We start from the raw sequence: 26,187 nt of genomic DNA, 5'->3' as shown, positions 1-26,187 counted from the left end.
TTAATTACAATATTCTTGTTTCATGTAGCGTCTGCTTTAGTCCATTCAAATAGTTTTACTTCATAACTAAATTTCTAAATCTGAAAAACGCTTCGACGGGAAGCCTCTAAAATCGGAACCTCTGGCTCGAACTTAACGGCTCCATTCATAAGGACGCTTTGTTGAAAAAATTCTAACCTGTCAATAACAACTCCCTACAACACACCAGAAAATATCGACCATTAATTCCGTTATTTTCCTTCTTCTCTCAACAGGCTGCGATCCTTCAACAAACAGCCGAGTACATCTACGCTCTGGAGCAAGAGAAGACGCGTCTCCTGTCGCAAAACTGTCAGCTAAAGCGATTGCTCGATCAGCAAGACCACAATGGAGCGGTTGCGGCTGCTGAACTCCAACAAGCGACAACCCAAACTGTTCCGGGAGCTACCACTGTACTGACAACAGCAACAGTACCGGCAGCAGCAGCAGCAGCAACAGCAACGGCAACGGTAGCCAATACGACGGTTGCTCTTCCTCCTGCTCCTCCAGGAACAGTTGCGACGGGAGGAGGAACAAACCAGGGGCAAGTTCTGGTGGCCACGGTTGCCAAGAAACGTAAAATTGACGCCATCATGACGGTTCAACCGGTGTCGGATTCATCCGATGAAGGGTTGGGTTCCATGTCACCGGAACCGGTTAGTCTCATGCAGGTCGTGAACAATGCTACCGGACAAACCCTCGTTGCAACCACGGTAAACGGCCGGGCTTGTGGCACTTTCAACGTCTCAGCCAAGGATTATTTGGACATGAAGCACCAGCTGGAAATCGAGCGACGGCAGAAGGCTGTTTTTGAAGATAGGTTGAAGGCCTTGGAACGGCAGATCTACCCGGCCCGGGTACTATACCAGGACCATCCGGATATGTCTGACGCGAGAGAAACTTACGAGGAAATTACTGTGTCCACCATCCAAAAGCCAATGACTGGAAAAGTTGGTAAGGAAATTGAAAACGTCCAATTGATCGAATTGGATGCTGTGGTGCTAGGCAAGAAGCAGCTGGTTGTCTGCACTCCGGAAATCATCGAAGAAATGATGCCGAACCCCATTCAAAAGTCAACGATCGTTCCAATAAAAGAAGAAAAGGTGTTCATCAAACGATCACGGTCACGATCACCAACAATTGAAACAGTTGTAACGCTCCCTCCGAAAAAGAATCGCTACCCAACCATCCTTGAGGCAGCAATCAAAGCCGAACCGAAGGTAGAAGTTGAACGCATAGATTCGCCCTCATCCATCGTTGTCAGCGATGATCATCTGTCCCATCTATCGAGCAGTAAGCTGGTAACCTCACAGCAGCAACAGGCAGCATCACGCATCAACACCTGTCGTCACAATCTGGAAACGATAGTCGAAGCTATCAGGCATCTCGAGGGAGATGCATTTGATGCCGTCGTTCCCGGTGGTCATCAACAGCAAAGTCAAGCTTCAACTGCCCATCCCCGTCAAGTGCAGGAAGTTCCTCTTGCTCTCACAACCTCTAGCAAACATCAGCAGAAGGAACGCGATCAGCGCCAAAGCCAACTGGAGCCCTACCTGAAGTTCCGAACGGCACCCCCGGTTGGTACCTGTTCCCCGTCAGTCACCTCCATTACCTCCTCCTCCGCAGCTGCTGCTACTGCTGCTTCATCATCTTCGAACAGTGCGAACAATGCCAGCACTATCAGCAATCCTGCGATCGTTTCCGTTTCAATCACCCCAACAATCAGTTGCAGTTCATCCCCTTCATCCGCATCTGCTCAACAGACCGCATCCCAAATCCTCCAGCAGCATCAACAAAGTCGACCGGGTGTGATCGTGGTTAAGCAGAACTCATGATCAGTATCCAGCAACAATGCTTCATCTTCTTCTTCAGCAGCAGCAGCAGCATCATCAACATTATCGTCTTCGTCGTCGTCATCATCGTCAGTGGTAGCCGTGTCTGGAACGTCGTCAGCTGCTGTCGGTGCGATTGTAATCAACAACGGCAAGCAAGTTAAGATCGTCAACTGTAAGAGCGGCACAACTAGCGGCTGCAGCAGCCCCAACACCAACACCAACGCCATTGTCGGAGGAGGAGGAGGAGGCGGTGGTACCTCAAACGTGATCATTAAATACCACCATCATCAACAGAATCAATCGACGAACCACGAGGATAAGCAACAACTAGGCAGATAAGACTCGCGCTCAAGGGACGCAAACAAAGGAAAAGGAACCATTTTTGTTGATTATTTTTTATACATATTTTTTCGCTTCTGCAACGTTTATATTCGAGCCCAGTTTTCCTTCGTTACCCCCAGAACCCCAGTTCCTGACAGGTTGCCCATTCTTCCGGTATTTTGCGTATACTAAGATGTGATTTTTATAGCAATCTATATTTTCATATTTCTCCCCTAGTTGTAGAAGACAGTTTTTAAGTTTTTTTTTTAGACAAACAAAAGGAAAGCTAGGATGACCATAACCAGAATTGATAGTTCCGATAACAGACAACCAGAACACACAATGTTTGATTTAAACGCTGAGTGAATGACGAAAAGAGAGGATTATTCATAGTACCTAAGCATCCTTAACCCGCGTTGACCAACCCGTTGATTTTTTTTATCCGTGTTGTGCATCCTTGAAATGCATACATACAAGAAACAGAACTAAAGGAAATAAAATCGGATGACAAAAGCTGCAACAACGTAGTGTTAGCAATGCAGGATTGTATCGTAATTCGATGGGCTACTGACAGTTACACTAAACACTGGGGGTCCGAATCCCTTACCCGACTTTGCTATGCTCCATGATGGAACAATTGTCTGTTTCTGATATTTCTACTCTAATACCTACACAACAAACGTTCTGGGAGTGCATCCAAATTGCTTTCAGATAGGTATATTATTGGACCAAACACGATATTTTCTTCACTCAGCTTATATATGCATGAACCTGTTCATTGTCTATAGTCCACCAGATAAGTTGAAATATCGTTGACAACGATATTCACCGGAAACTGAGGAAGAAAACATCGTGTTGCTGCGTCTCGTGTCTGATAGGTCGTCCGTCAGAGCGAAATATGGGTCGATTAAGAGATGGAGAAACAGAACGAGATAAAGGTGTCAAGCGCCGGGAAATACTAATTAAGATAAAACTATAGGTTAGGGTAGGGATAGGTTCGTTGAATGCTAAATTGAAATATTGATACAGTCACATAAACATAACTAATAGATAATGCCACTGATAACGCATAGCAGGGTCTGGAAAGGGAGCGGATGAGGATACCCCGATTTTCGCGAATTTAAGTTTTTTGGGGTGTGCCTCAACACAAAATTCTGTGGACTATCGCGGAGCAGTATGAGCTGGTATCAATTGAATGTTATTTGCGAAAAGAATTCCGGTGAGCATGGTCGAGAGTTAGGATTCGAAATATTTTGGCTGGTAATAATTATAGTTTCTTCCGATTTGTTGAAATTCACAAGTTTGAAAATCGTGTTTCATTACGACATGAAAATCAATAGTTTATTTAATAACCATAGAATACAATGTTATTTGAGGACTACGTTCGATGTAAGTCATTTATATTTCTTGAAAAATTGCCAAACATTTCTCTTGGTGCTATTCATGAGATTCTTCACAATATTAGTGGTTACGTTTTGGATGGAATAGACTGCTCTCCTAACGTTACTCAAATACCGTTTAATTATTGCTCAGTACCTTTGAATGAGGTGCAGCTCGGGGCAGTAGAGAGGATTATGTCATTTTTTCGACAAAATCAACGTTTTCGGAGCTAGTAATCTTTACCATTGACTATTGTGAAAAACAATGCCCTTTTGATACCACATGAACGGATCGCTTGCCACACCGAATTTTTCTATCGGGGATAGCTACTTAAATCGATGCATTTTTTCAACTTCTATCCTGAATATATTCGGGTTGCCCTGTATCGTTGTTTTAAGAAGTACGTTTCGGATTCAGTATAGTCCTGTGGCCATCTTCACACTCCTGACTTTCGCTATCTCGATCTGTTCTTTGTTAGCTATTGGCTTCTTCTTCATAATCATCCTCCTTAGTGTACAGTGGAAGCGACCAAATCGCAAGCTCATGCTACGATAAAAGTCAACCTTCATTTGCTCTAAGCTGGCAAGCATCTTTTAAGTCGCACAGCTGGGGCCTTTATCTTCGCCATGGCGACTGTGTAGTGTAGGCGTTTCCCTTGGATTCGCGTTGGCTTTGTGGTAAAGCTCCTCAATGCAGGTTTTCTTGCATAGCTTGATTGTTTTGTTGAGAGCGGTTGTTGCAGCTCGTTCCCCTCGTTCGGTGACTCTCTAACTGCTTCTCTAAGTTTGGAGGCAACTTATACGTAGATCGGCAATCGTCGTATTGCACCGGGAGCCCTTTTTTCAGTTTCGGTCGAATCGCAAACTCTTGTTAGTACTGAGCAGTAAAGTTGAAGAAGATGCTCTCAAATTTATGTTCTTTGACGAACACGTCCTTGTGAAAGAGCGCCGTTTTACATCTTCAATCGTTCCTCGCACGTGAGCGTTGTTATCAATGTTGTTCCGAATAATTTGATGGTTGCTGTGGGTATCTCGCGTCGTTTTCTTGGTTTCTATCTCCTCCCGCCTCGCAACCTGCCAAGCGGCCGCATCGGGGCTTTCAATAGCTGCGGAGTAGCTTTGGGGTTCTTCGCTTGCATGCTTCCTCACGCCAGTGACATGACGATATCGTACAGGGGGAATATCTTTCGTTTGACGTGTCGATTTTCTCGGTTCGGTCGACTCAATATCACCTTCGCCGAGGAGGGGTGGCTCATTGTCTCTAAAACCTTCAAACTCATCATTCACGTTCTCGACGGCTGAATCATGATCTTTGGCATCCTCCGCTTCCGGTTAAGCATATGGTAAGGTTGGATTGCTTTTGAAACCAATATCGAACGGAATTTCCTCACCTCTCTTACCATCGGTGGGCTCCTCCGTTGAATCGCTTGTCGTATCATTTTCGACGAACTTGGCCTCTCAGTTCACGTAGACTTTTCGGACCCTATTCTCACAGCCCCGTGACTTAGTGACTAGAGGGAAATTTTCTTCTAGTCACTAGGTGACGTGACTGTAAGAATAGGACATATGGACTTGTCCAGGAAGCGATAAGCTTTATGCTCCGATGAAACCACAAATGCCAACTTTTATGCTGTGGCTTCCAGTTTCTTCCTCTTTAGGTGATCGACCTTACCCAGTAAACTAAAAGGCGGCTAGGCGGGTTAAACTAGATGCTGGCGATCGGTAGGCTATTGAAACTTTGTTCTAGGCTATCCGCCGTAACTTTCCCTTTACTGTATAAGTGGTGAGGGCAGGATGAACGCTAGTCCTAAACTCGAACGGCGTAACATCGACGGGTTTCGTTGGCAACACGTTCTGGAGGTATGCTGCCGTGTTTAGAGTTTCTGTCCAATAACGTTGATCTGGCTGTGCATCAAAAGCATTCTACGCTCCATTTCCACAAGGTAACGATTTTTTTTGATCCGCGATGCCGTTTTGCTCAGGGCTGTATTCCACGGTACATTGAGCTGAAACCCCCTCTCGCTTATAGAACATACGCAGTTGCTTTCCGCTATATGCACCGCCCTGATCAGAGCGGATTTTCTTTGGTTTCGCCCAAAGAGTTTTGACGTACTGACCATACTCTTCGATCTTCGCGGCAACTTCCGACTTCTCTGTCAAGAGCTATATCACCAGCTATGATCATAGTCATAAAGTATCGGTAACCACTAACCGACGACACTTCTACCGTATGATGTTTAATCTGGTACAAACCCCCTCTTTTAAACGCGCCACAGCAATGGTAGTGTTTCCACGAAGAATCCTACAACCGGATGTGTCAAAAACAGCTGTAGCTTGTTCCTGGACTAGTGCCGGTACAGACAACAGATTCGCCAAACTAATGTTCATTTCATGACGATGTCCTTCTTCATCAACGCACTCGACGACACAGGAACCTTCTCCGCAAACATTCGCTTGTTTACCGTCCAGTAAGTTAACAAAAATTTTACTTTCGCGCAGCTCTCGGAAATGTCTTTTGCTGATTTCGTTTTTAGATTCTAAAACCGAAAACAGCATTTGATCTGTCACTGTGTGCCTAGTAGCACCGGAATCGACGACCCACGGCTTTGCTGTGCCGCCATTCATTACTCCTCCTGTAGCGACTGCGAATGAAACTGTCTCCTTCTTGTTTGTAGTTTTTTCGAGATTTTGTTTCCTTCTCCGAATAGCGGATCATCTTACAACTTGCTTTTGCTTTTTGTTGTTTTTGTCGCTGCCGACCAGGGTGGCCAGAACGAATTCCATAATATCGGTAAGGTCACTAAAAGTTTATCGGTAGTTATCGGTAGGCAGGGTTGTTGTCCCAAAAACGTAGTGTTGACATAGAATTGTAAAATAAAATAAAAATGCAGATCTCAGACTAAATCCAACTCAAAAATGAATGTTGAGTAGGATGTGTCCAAAATCAATAAAAATCGGTAGTTTTCGGTAGGAATAAGAAAATATCGGTAGTTTTCCCTTGCTCTTCTGTGAATCGGTAGGGAAGACCAAAATCAGCTTTCTTTTGACGAGCTCCATTGTGAGGTCGTCATCCGATCGGCTTCCGAGTGCCGTAGTAAGGGTATCGTACGAGCCGGGGGGACTTTTTAAAATCATCGCGACAGTAAGATTCTTCTTGAGCTCCTGACTGGCGTTGATCAAACGAGACCAACAGCTCCTCCTTCTCAAATAGATTTTCCGCCACATCGTTGCCGTCTCCGAAACGTTTATCGCAAATCGGTTTTTGGCCATGACACTTTCGACATGAGGCTCGTCTTTTGGTGATAATTTTGCAGCGCTGTCCAGGCTTCTTTGGCCGATCGTGATGTACGAATTAGTCCGTGCTGATTGTCTTCGATCAATAATCTGATCGTGGCCCTTGCGCCAGAGCTCCTCACGAACGAGCAACAATTCGACCGTAAAGCGCCAGGTCAACTTCTGCAGGGAACAATGATTTGGCACGCGTCAAATGAAAATAACGCCTACACTACGATTTCGAGACGAATGTATCACGATATAAAAAAATTTCGTTTTTTCTTTGCTGGACTCATAGCCAGACGCAGATTAGTGATTAGGGCAGAATAAAGAGAATACGTGCTTCTTGTTGAAGTGATGAAAACGCAATTTTCCATGCAAGATGACGTCATCTGAGTAAAATGCTCGAAAAAATGACAGTTCATCGAGCTTGTTTACATGGTGTTAGAATTAAAATCAATTCGAACTAAGTTTTTTGTACTGGGTGAAATCCAAAATTTTGTTAGTCCATGTAAACAAGATCTCTGAACTGTTAGAAATGTGAGGTTACACATTTTCCTGCAATGTGCTATAGCGGTACTTTCCGAGCCCCAGCTCAACTGAAATGACATTTGGGGCGCTCTTTGTTTACTTGGCTGAGCAGCTGTTCACAGGTTTTCTAAGGGACAGCTGATCAGCCAAGTAAACAAAGAGCGCACCAAATATCATTCCGGTCAAGCAGCGGCTCGGAAAGTACCGCTATATAACACAGCATATTTTGTTTGGTGGAGTTTATTAATTTTAGTTACATTAAATCAAATGTTAAAACGTGTAGCTCTTAGTATGCGAAAATCTTAATTAATTCTGTAGCAATGGTCTCTACTGATGATCAGATTTGGAAAGTTCTAAGGCCGATGACATGCTTACGCGATTTGCGAAGCGGTAGCGGTAAGCGAAGCGAATGCGTTTGACCTATCTCTTTGGTGTGTGCATGTAGAACGCGTAATACTGTCATAGTAAAAGCGGGGCGAACGCGGAAACACCATGTAAAGTGATCAGACGCGTCCGCAAACGCTTCGCTTTTCGCTTCAGCTTGTCATCGGCCTAACAGCGAGCTGCATGGAAAATACACGTTTATCAGTGGGAAAAGTTTCGTCCTGATACGATCAGTCAAAACTTGTGCTAGATGGAAGACGAGAAAAAAAGGATGGGTGGGTAATGCCAGCGAAATAACCGCAATGAAGTAGAATACATTTGTCTTTTCCTACTAACTTCTGCCGTAAATTATCATCGGAAAGTTTAAGTAAGTTGATGGGATTTTTTTTTAGATTTGGTAAACCAAATTATCAATCTTTGTTCATCGAATTCGAAAAAAGACATGCAGTGTTTTGGAATGTGCAAGTACTTCAAAACAAAAATTTTCTCCAAAGTGATATTTGCAAGAACTGTTATTACTTTAATAGTAAATTATTTACTACAAAAAATGTAGAACTAAATCTTTCCTGTACGGGTTCTTCGGTCATTATCGAGTTCAGAAATTATTTTCCCCAGTCAATCGAATTTGAGTGTAGTGTGCTGAATACTCTTTATGCGAAACATAAAATAATACATCAAAGCGCTTTCCTGGGGATGTGATGGTTTCCATTCCTATTCCATCTTGAAACTCCTATAAAAAAAATTCGAGCTGTTGTATATGCCCCCCCCGCTTTTAAGTAAGCACAAACAAAGTGCGCCCATGCTTTAGAAATACTTACAGAAGGCCTTTTTCGCTCCAACTAACCAATCACTAGTTAGTCGTGCCCGTCGTCTGTTGCTCGGTGCGCCAAATTCCCTGTAGCCTACAGGCAATCTAGGTGGTTGCAGTCGAGACTGCGTTTCACTTCTCCACCGATTGTCACATCCGTTGAATAAGGGTATCAGGGGTTGTGTCCCAGCCGCAGACGTCGAGCATTGCTCTTCTTTCGACTTTGAAACGAGGACATACGAACAGTATGTGTTCGGCAGTTTTGTCTGCACCTGGGCAGTCAGGGCAGGCGGGGACCTCCGCGACTGTCGGAAGCAGCCATGGCCTGACAGGAATTGTGTCAGATGGAAGTGAACTTCCCCATGGGGTCTGCCCACCAAGCTCGATATGCTAGGTATCAGCCGATGGGTCCACCTACCTTTCGTGGAGTTATCCCACTCACGCTGTCATCTGGCGACCGAGGCCACCCTGGTGCGCTCGCGGGCTCCTCTAGTTCCACGTAGCTCGAAGCACTCCTCGTCTTCCCGGAACGCCCGGAGCCCGACTGGCATCATGCTCGCTATAACGCAGGATGCATCGTGTGATACCGTGCGGTAAGCAGATATCACTCTGAGGCACATGACGCGGTAGGTGCTGTCCACTTTCCGTAGGTGACTGGTTACCCTCAGTGCTCTTGACCATGACGGGCCGCCATACCTGAGGATAGATACGGCAGCGCCTGCCAGTAGCCTACGTCTACTGGCGCACAGCTTTGAGCTGTTGGACATCATCCTCGATAGTGCCGCAACAGCAGTCGACGCTCTCTTGCATGTATAGTCGACGTGGCTGCCGAAGGTCAGCTTGTCGTCTATAATGACTCCGAGACACTTCAGACTCCGCTGTGAGGTGATCACGACTTCTCCCAAATGGATAACTGCATGTTGTGCCGACTTGCGGTTGTTGACGATAACTACCTCCGTCTTATGCTGAGCGAGCTCCAGGCCTCTCGCGCTCATCCATTCCTCCACCGTGTTGATCGCGTGTTCTGCAGTTAGTTATACCTCAGGGATTGACTCCCCATAGACCTCCAAGGTTACGTCATCGACAAAGCCGACAATTTTGCCCCCAGGAGGGAACTTCAGTCTCAGAGCCCCGTCATACATGAGGTTTCATAGCACCGGGCCTAGGATCGAACCCTACGGGACTCCGGCGGTAATAGGAACCCTTTTCTGATCGGCATCGGTCTCGTATAGCAGTACGCGGTTCTGGAAGTAGCTTTCCAGGATCCGGTACAGACCCACCGGTAGGCTAAGCCGGTGTAACGAGATGGCATCACAGCACATGAATGCGTTCTTCACGTCAAGTGTCACTAACGCACAGTATCGAATGCCTCGCCTTTTAGTCATCGAGTGTACACGACTCGAACCATACCATAGCATTACTATACTCGTTCGTTTTCACTATACTCGCGCGCAATAAGCTTTGCCCACAGCAAAGTAACGAATACAAATTCGAACATGGTTAACGGTGTTCAACCGCTTATTGTGCCGTCCGGACGTTATAGCCGTGATGCTGCTCGTTTGGCAGGCGAGCAACGAATAATACAAACGGACACGCGGCACTTCTATTTATAAATTCACGTATTCGATTGAGTCTCTCAGATGACATCCCCCCATATTGACGACTCTAGCTAAGCAACGCACAATCTGCGTTTGATGGGCAATGCTCAGTAAACTGATGAATTTTTCTACTGGATTATACCTTATTCGTGCAGTTCATTTGACGACAAAGAAGCCCTGCTAACAACGCTAGCTCGCTCGGTCGAATAGTACTTAATTACTTCTTTCACAAAATCCATTATTTTCGTTATTTGCACTAACTGTTCATTCTACAGAATTAGTTGAAACGGGACACCAGTATTGAAATGTTAGAAGTATTCTACTTCCAAAATTGATCCTGCACACACCCATGTAGAAAACTCATGTCTGCATGCTCCCGGAGAAAAGTTTTATCTGGCTACAGTACAAGGTGCCCAGCAAATTCTAGATTGTTTACGACGATAAATTTGCCCAGAAATTCAACTAGCAATTAGGAAAGCTCAAAAAATTAGCGGACTCAAAACTGCCCGCAAATCTGCCAAATTCAAAAGTATTGGGCAATTATCAAGCGGAAGGTAAAGAAAACTGGAAAGACAACTCAGGACGCTGCACAAGTAGCTCGATGTTGGAACAAAATGCGCCTAAGGTTGACAGGTCATTGTCGGATTTTTCGAAGTGAGTGTGTAGGAATAATTTTGTTTTTCGTCTTCCATCTTGAAAAACTTTTCAAAGACTGCACCTATCGAGTCGAAACTTTCACAACTGAATCAAGTGCATTTGATCCAGATAATTCGCTATCACAACATTCCGAATCACCCCGTGTTGCATTCTTTCGGAATTGACTTGATTTGTTTTGAAATATGTCTAACGCTGATTTCCTTTTTAGGTACTGTCACTTTAGTATAAATTTTGTAAACATTCGAGTGAACAGAGGGCGACTCGATTCTAAAACCGAAAACAGTGTAAGTTCGAGATTAAAATTAAGGACATTTGGGGTAAAATAAAGAACGCTTCCTAAGCTCGTCAAAATTAAGGTCATGTCCTTTGAAATAAAAGGACGATTGGTAAACCTAGTGGAGGAGTAATAATATACATTGAGTCAAATCATGGAGGATTGGTAAGGGTGCTACATGGTTTGCTCCAAAGTTTAAAAAATTCATGTGCACATGACAGCTTCGAGCGAATCGAGAGCAGCGACTATGATGTAAAATTAAATCGGCATTAGGTACGACATAACTATAACGAGATCTCAGATAACACAAAAATGAAATTTGGCGGAAACGATGGGAGATTAAGGGGCCAACTTTGTATGAAACTCAAAAAATCGGAAAAAAATATTGAATATTCTGAAAGTACATGCTTTTGAAAGTATCTGTGCGAAATTTCATCCACCAAATTTCAAATTACAGCCATTTACAGCGAGCTGGTTCTTCCACGAAAAAAAGTTTCTGTCACACAAAACTTTAAACTCATTTATCGCGGAATGAATTTTTTTTTTGAAAAGTACCTTTGCGGTGAAAAATTATTCATCCGATCTTCATATTTTTTTTTTTGAATTGTTTGTATTTACATTTTCGTGTACTTGAACGGTTACTTTTTCATAAAAAAAATTCGATTCTTCGCAATGAATTTTTGTTTAAAATTTGGAACTCCAAAAAACTTAACACTTTAACAAAAGCACTGTTTTGAGCGACTTAGTAAAAGTAACGGTAAAAGTGTTTAACAAAAAACTTAATTTTTTGGTCAACATGTTTTTTTTGCAAGAAAATAATTTTCTATTGGGAACCGATTTGTTTAAGTACATCACAATACATTTTTTTTCAATAATCTTTTTAGTTTTTGGATTTCAGTTGAGCGGTTCGGCTTGGAGAGCGTTCATCGCAAACCTCTGCCAAAAACACGCTTCGGGGATGGGCCATAACTCCGACAACCTTGAATTTTTTTAATTCAACTTGGTTTTTCTATATTCGATAGTACTACCAATGAACTGTCTTTCGCTTTTTCAAATAAAATTTGTATGACGCACTTTAAAAAATCACGAACTTAGCTCACTTTTTCGCCACAACTTTGTATATAACCCCTTAAATATAAAAGTATAACAAGAATGACAAGACTAGGTACGATAATTTAGTATCAACAAAAATTAATTTATTTTATGCGGATTTCACTTTTAGATTTAAGTCGCTCTAGCCCAAGCAACAATTCACGCGTTTTTTTAAAGGGCCAATAAGCATACTGTCAAAATTCACTTTGGGAGGAAATTCTAGAAAAACGAATTATCGCCGATTATAAATCACAGCAGGAAACGAAAGAGAAAACTTCTCTTTCATAAAACGTTAACATCCAGTCTCGACGAGTTACGGTTTGTCTGGAATTTTCTCTCAAAGTGAATTTTGACAGTATGCTTATTGGCCGTTTACAAAAAAACACGCGATAATTGAAGTTTTATAGCACGCTAGAAGTGCAATTCTCGACAAACATACCCAGTCAAAAAGGGCAAGTTGCTGGCTAACGGGGGGCTATTTGTCAACTCGGATTCGCTAATTGCCCTTCAATTTGCCAGCAAATTGCTGGCAATTAGGGGGCTATTTCAAATGCAATGCAACATTTGGGCGATTTGCCGCCGTCATTTTTTAGCCGCTCTACCCGCCCTTTAATCGCCCCTAAATCGCCCAGGGAACGCGCCATTTAATCGCCCTTAATTGCCTAATATGAAAATTATAAATAATACTTATTTTCGGATTCATTATCTACTCACATAAACTTATCACTACACTAGGTAATCACCACCAAACTATAGGAAGGATCAATGGTGAAATTGGCATTGCACACCAAAACTTACCACAATCTGACTTTTATTAAGAGTTTAGGTCAGAGATCTTGTTCCACTATATTTACACACGATTCCACAATTTCCCACATTCGTTGGCTAAATGAAGTGCACTAGACAAACAAAATACAAGCGAGAACACGCCAATTCACGCGTGTTTTTTTGTAAACGGCCAATAAGCATGCTGTCAAAATTCACTTTGAGAGAAAATTGCGGCCAAACCGTAACTCTCCGAGAACGGATGTTAATATTGTATGGAAGAAAAAAGTTTTCTCTTTCGTCTACTGCTAAGATTTATAGTCTGCGGCTAATGGTTTGTCCGGAATTTCCCCTCAAAGTGAATTTTGACAGCATGCCTATTGGCCCTTTTCAAAAAACACGCGAGAATTGTTTAAAAAAAACTATTTTAAGCTTAAGCCAAAAATGAACCGCCATGTTTGAAAAACGCGAAAAACAACCAAGTCCTTTTCAGCCGCCAGAAAATTTGTCTAAGTGTTGAAATCGCCTTTAAATCGCATTCGCAAATTGCATTTGTTCCTAGGGGCTATTAGCTCAGGCGAGTTGAGTTAAACGTCAAACTGTTTAAATCGCCTGACCATGTTCGTCCGCATTTTTTTTGACAGGGTATGATTACGGCCTAAAAGCCAACTGTCAAAATCCACTTTTAATGGAAATTCCGGACAAACCGTTACTAGCCGAACACAGTTCACAACGGTTTATGAAAGAGAAAACTTTTCTCTTTCGTTTACGACCAACATCTGTGATTGGCATGTAACGGTTTATCCGGAATTTCCATGCAAAGTGGTGGTTGACAGTAGGCTTTTAGGCCGTAATCATATGTTTGTCGAGAATTTATGTTTTATCAGTGGCTATAAAACTATCATAAAACCACAATTGCTACTAGGGAGGTTCGCGCCAATAATCGCTAAATCCATATAAAAATGACAGTTTCGAGCGGGCCTAGGGCGACTCTAAAGCTGATTTCGTTTTTAAATCAGTGTTGCTCTAGGTTCGCTCTGAGCTGTCACCTTTCTATGGACCTAGGGCGACTCGATTCTAAAATCGAAAAGAACATCATTTAAAAACTGAAAACAGTATTAGTTCAACCCCCCGTTGTCATGGTGCCACTGGTGTGCCTCTTGCTGTAGTGACAGCAGAACAAAGTTTTACAAATCAGTCTTGTGGTTTAACAACAGAAAGAATACGTTTTTCCATGTACTCCTTCTTACCATTTCCCTACCGATAATTGTCTTGCAATTTGGCCGCAGCTACAAACCACTTGTTAAATCAGAAGTTTTCTAGCAAATGGATCAGCGAAAGCAATTCGAGAACTCGTTGGACACATCTCGAGCTGTGTGTGGCCAAGTGCAAATTTTACTCAGAAAACTACGCAAAAATAATTACATACCTTGCTCTATAATTTGATTCTGCTTCAGAGTGTTGTTTAAATTGGTTGATGGCGCGAAAAGAACGATAATATTCTCCGGAGAGGCACCGTATTTCAGGATAACACCGCGATCCGGGAGTTCTGATTTTACCGTAATGGATTTCAATACCGATTTCCTGAAAAATTACTTCTTATCCCAGTTTACAGGTGATTGTTTCTTCACAGAACAATTTTATCACAATTGAAATATTTTCGCTACACAACTATTTGCTATTTTACTTAATTTGAACGCTCAATTTCAAATAAGCTTCTCGAACGATTGTTCTATGCGTTCAGAGTGAAAAAATATTCTAAATTTTCATCCTCGCCTACTATGATATGTTTTTACTGTTTTTACTGTTTCCATAGCTGTAGCGTCACACCAGGACAGTTAACATTGAGCGCTTGCGGTGCCCGAGCCGAAATGTTTCACGTTACATGTAGTGTCGGTAACACCAGATAGCACACTGATCGACCATACTTCAAGATGGCCATATTCATTGAAAGCCTTGCGGGAAATCGCTGAAAAAAGAAATTACAGGATTGTGTATGAGACTTGGTATGAGATGGTCATGCTGGTGACATTAAAAATGCAACAATTTTCACACGCGAACTACACCATCCGCGAATAAATTTTAACCGGTAAATACTATCTATTTATGGCAGGATCCATGTAGTCCTGCAAATGGATAGTTTTTATGGTTGGCCACATTTTTATTATCACTATTATTCACTAATCTCATATCTCCATTTTTCTGATTTTTACTTTTTCGATTCCGGAAGTAGAAAAATCTCCTCTTATTACAAAATTCGAGACACGAATTTTATTCTAACCCTTACACAGCCAGTATCGGAAACCATCCTGGAAAACACTGCAGTTATTCTTGAGTGAAAGAAGACACGAAGACAGAAAACTAGCAAATTTATTCAAATGGCTTAGATACACAAATTAGAGCCTCAAATTGTTTACTTTTTCTTTCGTTTATAGCTCATTTGCTTTTACGTTTGCTGCTTAACTTTTTGAATAATATACTAGTTGAAATTATTGACCAGTGTTAAAGTGTCGTCGTTATAATCTTTTTGCTTTTATCTTCAGTTTCATAGAAATATTGCTCTACCAGCTTACTTCGAATATCGTCTATCAAATTCAAGCAACAAATTTATTTAATTTGATAAATTCAATTTGTCATATTGTAACTGTCGGGTAACCCATCGAATCAGAACTACAAAAACAACCAGTCCCTTCGAAGTAACAAACAGTCGTGCGGTTCTGGAATGATCGCTGATCGATTCACGTCCTCCTCATTTTCTACGTTAGTAAATAGTAAGAACACTCAAAATCTGCAAAACACTTTAGCCAATCGTTGTATAGCAATCCTAAAACAAAATATGAACTAAATTATCAGCTCGGAAATCCTTTCAAAAAGGTCTCCCTTCCGAGGTAGCTGCAAAAATTTAAAACAATTAATAAAATAAACAAAAAATAAAAACCGTCCCTCGGTCACGTCACGTGACCGACCGGGTGTGCGGTACTCTCGAATCAAATTCGGCCCCTGCAGATATACGATCATGATTTTTTTTTGGTTAGGCAATGTAAGACAAAAAGCAACGGATCATTTTCCCTAGGATAATTATCTTCGGTTTTAGAGCTTTCTAGTAGTGAAAATTAATTAGTTCGTTCAGTTTTCTCGTATTAGCGCGTGTAGAGGGAAGTCGACAAGTCACGCTTCAAGTAGTCGCTTGAGTTTGTGTGATGTCGACGATTGGCGATCATTTGGGGGGGAGAAATTCGGGAAACATGTTTCGTTAACGGAATGGTTTGATTTGACTAGTTATTCACCCTAGTAACAATATAGGTTTTATGGTAGTTTTATAGCTACTTATAAAACTTAGATTGCACTTGTAGTATGCTATAAAACTTCAATTGTTACTTGGGCAGTTACTTTACATTTAGCGGTGTAGTGATTTAAGTACACAAATAAACGATGATCAAATGTCATTGGATTGGAAACGATAGGGCGGAAAAGAATATCCGACTTAGTAAATCAATTGTATGATTTAATTGCATTTAAAAGTGAAAGTGTAACAGAGGGTGAGAAAAAAAGGAAAACGCAAGCGTTAGAATATAACAGTAAAGATAATGATATATTTAAGTATTTAAAAAAGCATTAATATAAAAAGTGGAAAAGCTAAATATATTCTACAATATAGCTCGAATCTCTTTTTTTGATAAAACATAATAATTAGTACTATTATTATTACTATTATTACAACAAACCAAGTACGTTTGCGAGTTCAGAATTAAGGTAAAACAAATAAAAAAGGCGAAAAAAAACAAAAGCTGCATGTATTGAATTGATTTTTTTCTAATAATCTAAATGCACTATTGTACACGTCGATTAAAACGAGTGGAGAATTAACAAATCTATTGTGGTACGATAGAACAGATACTATACTCTTATTCTCTCTCAAACACAAACACACGCAAGTCTGCTATTTAGCTGAAAAGATTTTGGAAGCGCATGGCACCGAAAAGCAGATAAGTGTGCAGTACAAGTGAAGGATTCGTTTTCCGTGTCCTCCCACCTCAACCCATTGCAAACACAGAAAAAAAACGAAATGAAGAAAACATACAATGCGCGGCGTGGTTACAGAATTGTTAAGGAACGAAGGAAAGCGATATCGTAATATTAATAATAATAATGTTATCAAATATTATTGTTTTTATTGAGAAGATGAAAATACAACAACCACAAAAATAAACAAAAAAAAAAGGAACACGAAAAAGGTTGATTGATAGTGAAAGTTCACGCATTCGTATGCGTTTTGGAGAACGATTCAAAAATGCATTCAACCGTTTGCATAAACCTTGACGTCGGATCGGCAAAAGTAGTAACTTGTACAAATAGAATAGAGCGATCGGTCTGTGAACCGTAGGTTGCTATTTTTTCGAACATTGAACATTTTTTCGAAACGTGTATATTACCTTTTTTGACCCTAGGCGATAGGCGATAATTCAGCAGAAAATTATCTTTGATTACATAAGAGTACGGTATTGCATTTGAAATCACAAGTAAACGAAAAACATTGAGAAGCTCATAAACGATAAGGAAAAGATTAACACTACTATGGGCTAACAAAGAGTTAGGAAGTAACGTGACAACTGCCCATGAAATGCCTGAAATCTATTCGTTCTGAGCCAGTTTTACCGAGCAAAAGTTGTGAGCTGTAGAATTTTGAACTAGACAGCGAGAACGAGACGGGTGATGATGATGATGAATAACACACACACACACACTCACGTAACACATATTAAGTTCAATGCCAACTAACTAAAGATATGTCAAACTAAAATTAAAGTCAAAATTGTCTACAAACTGAAAGTTACTTCCCTTTCGTATTAATCGAACTGATGCCGCAAGCATGAAAGAAAACACTCGATAACAACAATATAATCAACCAATACAAATTTGAAATTTTCGTTCCAAATTATTCCGAAATTAATGAAAGAGAGAAAATATCCTAGGAATAAGTAATATTTAAAGCTATATGTTGTTAATTTCCTTCCAAAATAGTCACGTTGGGAAAAGAATAACTAAACGGATAGCGAAAAAGCAATTCAGTTTGAAATTAAAATTTAATTTCTGTGAAATTGTGCGAAATATTATTTCTTTTTATTTAAAAAGCCCAACTTCAACGATTTCGGCGTCCGACATCTACTTAAAAACGAGATACCAACGAAGTGAATATTAAACGATACTATCTCTTTCCAACATTTGGCAACTGATACTAATGTAAATTTCTCCCAATAATTATTTTTTTCCTGGAAGAACGTCTCGGCTCTAACAGTTAATTTTTGGTTTGACATACCGCAATAAAATAAGAGTCATAAGAAGCTTGGAAAATATGAAGAAAAAAAAATCTACAACTATTAAATCTAAGAGTACCAACATTTACCTACGCATAATGAAAAACAAACACAGTGAAAACAGGCAAACAAAATAAAAACGAATGTAATGAATTTGACACTTATACTTACATTTACATACTGATGATGAAGTGTTTATTGGGAGTCAAGAGTCCGATGCGCGTGGTTTGTGTTAATGAATAACAACATGTTGTAGATCGAACAGTAGGCTCTGAGTTTTGCAGCATACAGACAGACAGACTGATAGTGTTCCCCGCCAGAAACAAAAAATTGGTTGTAGAATCCCCTCCAGCATCAAAGTTACTGTGTTGAGAGGCTGAACGCACGAAACACGGATCCCGGAGGGTTGTTTGGCATATGTCCGGCATCGATCGTCTGTGTCTCCTAAGTCAACTTGATAATTGTCCCCAAGATACAATGTCACTTTCCTAGTTCTGAGATTACTTGCCATATATTCACGAAATCGAACTAAGAAGCGCGAATTTGGCTAACTCAACCTTTGCACCGGATATGATTGTTATATTAACGATTATGTTGTTGGTGTCTAAACAAACCGCCCCCTCCGGTATTGGTGTTTCGAACGTTCGCACCGTAGAACATAACTCCAAAACCTAGACACCACCCCGCTAAGTTATGCCGGATCTCGGATCCAAAATCATCCTAATAGAATCGTAGCTATGTAGCAGGTAGAAGGTTTGAAGTTTAAGTACAAACGGAACGTTTTGATGGTAGAAATAACAGTTTGTGATTAAAAGTTTACTAATTTTGAAACACACCCTCTCGAGAACCCTATACAAGCCAGCAAACAACCACACAACAGTTTTAGTCCAACCGAGCGCATCGCGTACACAACCAAGACTTCGTCGAGATATTACATATAAACAGTTTGCATTCAGGACGGATGATACCCGCAATTCAACACGGTGAGGAGCAAAGTTTCGCATTACATACATATATACACATATATAGCTCCGGCCTGTGCGTATCATCGTATCTGTAAGGAGAATCATTTACCTTTCTTATCTGGCTTCAGTTTCCAGAGTTCTCATCCGATAAGGGGTTGCATTTCATCCTTGGGCTCATTTCAGAAGGGGTTTTTCATACTTTCCTTTCCATTTCGAATTCATTGCATCTACAATATCATTAATATAGTTTTTATGGTGAAGATTTACGTTATTTTTTGTATATTATGTATAAATATAAGCAACATAAACATTGTTCCTTTAATGAAGAGAAATACAAACACTGGAGAGTGAAATTTATTTGAAGCAAAAAAAGCGAATATTTGCGTGAGAAAAATGCAAAAAAAAACTGAACTACTGTACATTTGAATTGCTTTAATTAATGGTGGAGAGAGAACGGAAACATAAACGCGAGAAATAGATTTTTTTAAATAATTTGATATATTTTATGTTTTAGCTTTTAAGTTCTTTTTATTAATTATTTTATTGTGTAACAACATTATTTTGGAATGTTTCTTGAGAAAAGATAAATATATATGCTTAAGAGTATGTTTAAAAAAAAGAATGCCTTTCAAATGTGTGAAAGAAATTCCTCAGCGTTCGTTGTAAATATACATTGCGTTGCGAAGCCCGCACCTATTCTCCGTGTAACTTAAGATATCTCAATCTAGGTGGTCTTCTTCGCCCGATTCTTAAAGCGTAAGGTTCGAATCTAACCTCATGAAATATTCTCTTAGAGCATGTTCAGGAGTGTTTCAGTTGTAGATTCATAATTTTGACAGGTCCATAAAATAAAACTGAAAATTTTAAAACTAGAACTTGCTTTCCCCAGCAGGAGTTTTAGGGCATGTTCAGGAGTGTTTTATTTTGTATAGGAGTTTCAAAGTAGAATTGGAACTGAAACATTCACATCCCCAGCAGAGCGTTTTGTTTTATAATTTCGAACAGTTTAGTTTTAAAATTTAAAACTGTTATACGATGCCGTACTATTCGTTGCTGATTTTAAAACACGTGTAGCAAAGAGAATAGGGAAAGAGACGAAGAGTGAAAATCAGTCAAAACGGCAACACGCCCTTTATGATGATTTCAACACTAGAATTTTGGCAACCGCTTCTATAGGCAGCACTTTAAATGACTCCTATTATATTTTGAAAACAAACCGTATGTCGATCGATGGATTTGTTTATCAAACGATGTGCATTTCGAAACAAAGAGATGAAATAATTCTAAAGCTTATTTTTACTCATACATATACTCTAGAATGCACCTTACAATCACGATTGAACTAAATTCTAACGAAAATTCAAATTTCTTTTTTGATAGAAGTACAATACTTATCTCCTCCAACTCAGGCATGAGTAATGTTTATTTACATTGCACGATTGGTCTGCTCAATAAGGTATTTTTGGCTTCACACTATTCGTCTCTTTCCCTATTCTCTTTGACGTGTAGAACTGTGTTTTAAATACATGCAAAGCTTTCAGCACAGACACTTAGACCCGATAGACTGGGGAAAAATAAATTTGAATGTAGTAACGCTGAAGGCATGGCGAGGCTTGAATTTTAAACTGAATAGAACATCCGCTAAAACTCCTGCTGGGGAAAGCAAGTTCTAGTTTTAAAATTTTCAGTTTTATTTTATGGAACTGTCAAAATTATGAATCTACAACCGAAACACTCCTGAACATGCTCTTAGCGGATGTTCTATTCAGTTAAAAATTCAAGCCTCGCCATGCCTTCAGCGTTACTACATTCAAATTTATTTTTCCCCAGTCTATCGGGTCTAAGTGTCTGTGCTGAAAGCTTTGCATGTATTTAAAACACAGTTCTAAACGTGTTTTAAAATCAGCAACGAATAGAACGGCATCGTATAACAGTTTTAAATTTTAAAACTAAACTGTTCGAAATTATAAAACAAAACGCTCTGCTGGGGATGTGAATGTTTCAGTTCCAATTCTACTTTGAAACTCCTATTCGTGATCTAACGCTAGATGTCGACCGCCAGAGGCCACGGAAGTTCAATGATGATGTTTTTATTTTCATCTGTCAAAACGCATTGGAAAGTAAATTCTGATTTTTTAAAATTCAATCAATATTATAATTAAACGTTATTTCTTCTAATGAAAAGTAATATTGGTGAAGAAAATATGTTTCCTACCTCTGAAAAATATCCAGATGGTAAATTTCTTGTTACTTCACTCACATTTGTTCTTCCGGTTTCAATTTATACTAAAATGAAAATCAGAGATTGAAATTTCGATAGAAAACACGAAGGTGGGCAAAAATCACTGGATTAAAGAGTGTAGTTGTTGGTAGTCGAGGTTATCCACTGATAAGTCCAATTTCTAGATAAACATTTTCCATATCTAAAACAACCAACCTAACCTCAACAATACAAAAATAATTCCGGATCTCAATAATTCGTAATAAAATATTGAGTTCAACTGAATGTTTTGGTGTCAAACGAAAGAACGAGTGTTTTCTTATCACCTGTAATCAACATTTTGTGAAATTATGTGATATTTATTTTAAAACAATTAAAATAGAACAACCATCCTATACCATCAATGCAAGAAAATGTTTTCATCATCATTTGACTAGTACCGAAAATGAAATCCAGTTGGCGCATCGAGCGAAAAAGTTTCACGTTTGAGAGCCAATACAAAATAAAACACTCCTGAACATGCCCTTAGGTTCGCCACAAATAAATCGGTTCCGATCGTTTAAGTCGTCAGACTTCTGAAATGAAATATTAGAGTAAAGTCCCTATTTTCACCCTATTAACGAGGGTACCTATTGATGGAATACGCATAAATTGACATCAACAGCTTTGCTGCGTTGTTAAGAACCAATCAAATAACACAAGGGCTCTGAAAACGATGAGTCGTGTTTGAGTGCAACGATAACTCGAATGGAGTGCCCGAATTGTCGCCCTACTATTTGACCCAATGCATTGAACAAAGATGGCAGATACTGCCCTAATCAACGGCTTCAAATGGGTAGGGTGATAGAAACATGGTGAAAGTAGGCTCATTACTCTATTTAATATTGAATATTATTTTTTTCGAGAGCTGTCCTGCTGGAGCTGTACAGCTAGGTTCTCGGAAGGGCTTCCCGTCAGAATCACTCACTACAATTGCAGACGAGACTGGCAATGTCGCCCACTAAAACACTGCTTAAGGCCAATTGCAGTGGGCCGTGATTTTGAATGCGGTATTCATTGTACGGTTCTGATATGTACGGGGTAGGGACTTCGCGATTGCGTGTATCATCGCGAAGGACACATTTGTACGCTAACGTGGTCGATCGCATGGCCTGTGTATGTCGCGTTTGCTAACGTGTATGTAACTTCGCTTGTATAAATTTTGTGTTATAACCGTGTGCCTTTCGCATATTCGCGTGTGTTCTGGAATGATCGCGCGCAGGCCGTGAATCTGATACATGATTTCTGGTGTACGGCTCAGATTCTAGAAGGAAGTGGGTTCTTCCATATCACTATAGAGTTCCCAGACATGTCCAATGTAGTATATACAGGTATCGCGAAGATGGCATTTTAGTATTCGTAACATGTATCTTACATGAGTGGTGTGAGTGATCACAGAATAAATCGACTTGCTTTCGTCATACCGTTCGTTCCACTCCCATTGAATCGTGTGAACGCTATGACGTCGACCCGTTGTGCTTCTGGATTGTTTACATGTTTTAAGTTGCCAACACTAGCAAACCGTGTGTACTGCCACACCTATATATATATATATATATATATATATATATATATATATATATATATATATATATATATATATATATATATATATATATATATATATATATATATATATATATATATATATATATATATATATATATATATATATATATATATATATATATATATATATATATATATATATATATATATATATATATATATATATATATATATATATATATATATATATATATATATATATATATATATATATATATATATATATACAGGGTGTTTGGTTCATGGTTAAGAATCTCTCGGGGGGTGACAGACTGCCATATTTGGAGAAAAAAATTGTTCTACACATACCATCAAATCTCAACCGTTACAGAGTTATTGAACTTTTTGTGTAAAAAACTTATTTGTCTTAAAATACCTCTAACTTTGAAAGTATACTTTGTATTTTAAATGTTTCAGTTCCATTTGAAAGGTGAGAAAATTTCCTATTGAATCGTGTTCTCATATCTTTTAAGTAATTAGTTTTAATTACCTTTTAACTGTAAAGTAGTTAAAAGTTAGTGTTTTTGAGGAGGTTTTTGCTAATTTTCTCGAAATAATGAAGTATGATTATAGCAATATCCAGTATCCAAAAGTTGAGTTTTGGGACGATTCATAATTTGTTCTTGGACGTCATATTTCTATCTCTTCTCATTTCTTAGTAATTTCATTACTATACTTTTCCCGTAACCGACTTGCAAGTGCTTAAAAGACTCTAATCTAAAAAATATGCTTTATATCATTATTTACAAGATTTCATTGGAAAGCTGAGAAAATTTCCTATCAATGTATGTACAAATGTCTTTTAGTTAAGTGTACTAAATGATTTTTTACTAACGAAATATCTCAAAATTTGTGTTTTTTGGAGAGTTTTTTAATTATTCTAATTATTAATCAACAAAATTTATCGTTACTATTGTTCATTTGATGCCCCTTAATGTTCTCTATAACTTTTAATTTGACACTTTATCTACATCTCTTTTCATTTTGCTGCTATTTAATAGTTAACACAGCATGAGCTCGCCACAAATGTAGTGGGTTCGAAATCGTTATTTTTGCATATGAAACGATGTGATAAAAACGATTTTGCGTCGAAACCAAAAGAGATAATTGAATGGAGTCAAAGAAAGAACTGTAGAGCTTGCTGAGATGCATTATTTCCATGATAATAATGGTGATGTTTATAATTTACTATTTTAAGAAAATTAACGAAAATGCTAATAATAGCACTAACTTTAAACTAATTTACTTTTAAAAGAATACTAAATTCACTTAACTGAAAGGTATTAATACATTTTTCACTGTAAAATTTTCCTGGCTTTCGAATAAAAAGAAAAAAAGTACAATAAGTGCCGTAATTTTTCAATTAGAGCTGGTACTAGTGAAAATAACATAAAAATATCCAAGTTGAATAACCCAAAATCATGAAAATAAGAAAAGGTAAGTGTATCATGTCAAAGAACAAATTAAGCAGCTCATCAAGACTAACAATCTGAATTATTAAAATGATGAGGTTAACTATTATGATTTTCAAGAAATGAACGAAAAATCGTCTGAAATTGTTTAATTTTCAATAAATTACTTTGAAAAGGCTATTTAAAATCATTAGCTGAAACATGTGAGGGCATTACTCAATGCGAAATTTTCTCACCTTTCGAATGGAACTAAAACATTTAAAATACAAAGTATACTTTTAAAGTTAGAGGTATTTTAAGACAAATAAGTTTTTTACACTAAAAGTTCAATAACTCTGTAACGGTTGAGATTTGATGGTATGTGTAGAACAATTTTTTTCTCCAAATATGGCAGTCTATCACCCCCCGAGAGATTCTTAACCATGAACCAAACACCCTGTATATATATATATATATATATATATATATATATATATATATATATATATATATATATATATATATATATATATATATATATATATATATATATATATATATATATATATATATATATATATATATATATATATATATATATATATATATATATATATATATATATATATATATATATATATATATATATATATATATATATATATATATATATATATATATATATATATATATATATATATATATATATATATATATATATATATATATATATATATATATATATATATATATATATATATATATATATATATATATATATATATATATATATATATATATATAAGTCATATATACATTAAGTCATTTCGCCATGGAACGTGTTTTCTAGTGGATGTGAGCTTTATTTTTTGATCGGTCCAACTGAATGTATGGACCTAAGTTGCTAGGACGGAGGGTAAAGATTTCCCGACATGACCGATTCTGGATCGCGCGAACGCGGACGTTTACGGGTTTGCGTTTGACACCGCGTTTGTAACTTCGTAAGTACTATAACGTTTGCCTTATTACCGGAGTGTTATCAAGTTTGCGCGATCACGGGGGTAGGTGTGCGTTGATGATCGCGAAGGGCTTAAGCTTTTGTATGTTGACGTATTTGTTCTTGGATGGTTACGCGGACCGGCATTATGATATTCAGTTTTCGATATTTATTGTAGGGGAGACTGAGGAGACTTGATCCCCGGGGGAAACTTGATCCCATCATTGTAACTCAAAGGCGGATCAGAATACATTAATCGAATATCCTAGAAAGTTGCGTAGTTTTATCTAAACACAAATTTATTTACTCAAAAAAAAAAAAGAAATTGCACATATATAACCGAATTTTTACCGATTTAATAAAAAAATCTCAGAAGAACTGAAGAAGATTTATTTTATAAATAGGGACCTTTAGGGGTGTGCGGGTTAAGGCATATTCTGATGCAGATTAGTACCGTGAGTTAATATCTCAGTCCTTTTCCAATTTTTTGGCCCGAAACTATTGAAAAAAAAAACATTTTTTAGTTTGTTTCCTTTTAGGCCAATAACACATCCAAACCCATGCGACTTGCACGACTCTATAGGTTGCCTTATCAAATCTATCATAGTTTGCAGATGAAACTTGGGATGGCAGGCTGTTAGCGGATTGACAAAGTACCAGATCATGCTGTGTGGGGTGCTGTCCCGGTTAACAATGAGGCGAACGAGATATTTGCAGATATGTCATTTAGTCGGACAACTGTCAGTTTGTTGGTT

The 26,187-nt window shown here is 38.7% G+C and overlaps 1 protein-coding gene across 4 annotated transcripts in view; it reads left to right on the top strand.

The window, feature by feature from the left end:
• Positions 1–19,803, top strand: part of LOC131679030 (uncharacterized) — a 473,776-nt gene extending 453,973 nt beyond the window's left edge. For all 4 annotated transcript variants that reach the window (XM_058959554.1, XM_058959553.1, XM_058959552.1 and 1 more), the window contains exon 4: positions 255–19,803. In XM_058959554.1, coding sequence (XP_058815537.1) covers positions 255–1,853 — 1,599 coding nt within the window. In that variant the 3' untranslated portion in view covers positions 1,854–19,803. The remainder of the gene's footprint in view (positions 1–254) is intronic.
• Positions 19,804–26,187: the final 6,384 nt, after the last annotated feature.

The sequence above is a fragment of the Topomyia yanbarensis genome, chromosome 2, assembly GCF_030247195.1.
Source record: "Topomyia yanbarensis strain Yona2022 chromosome 2, ASM3024719v1, whole genome shotgun sequence".
NCBI classification, from domain to species: Eukaryota; Metazoa; Arthropoda; class Insecta; order Diptera; family Culicidae; genus Topomyia; species Topomyia yanbarensis.
This window is presented reverse-complemented; position numbering and strand designations above follow the sequence as displayed.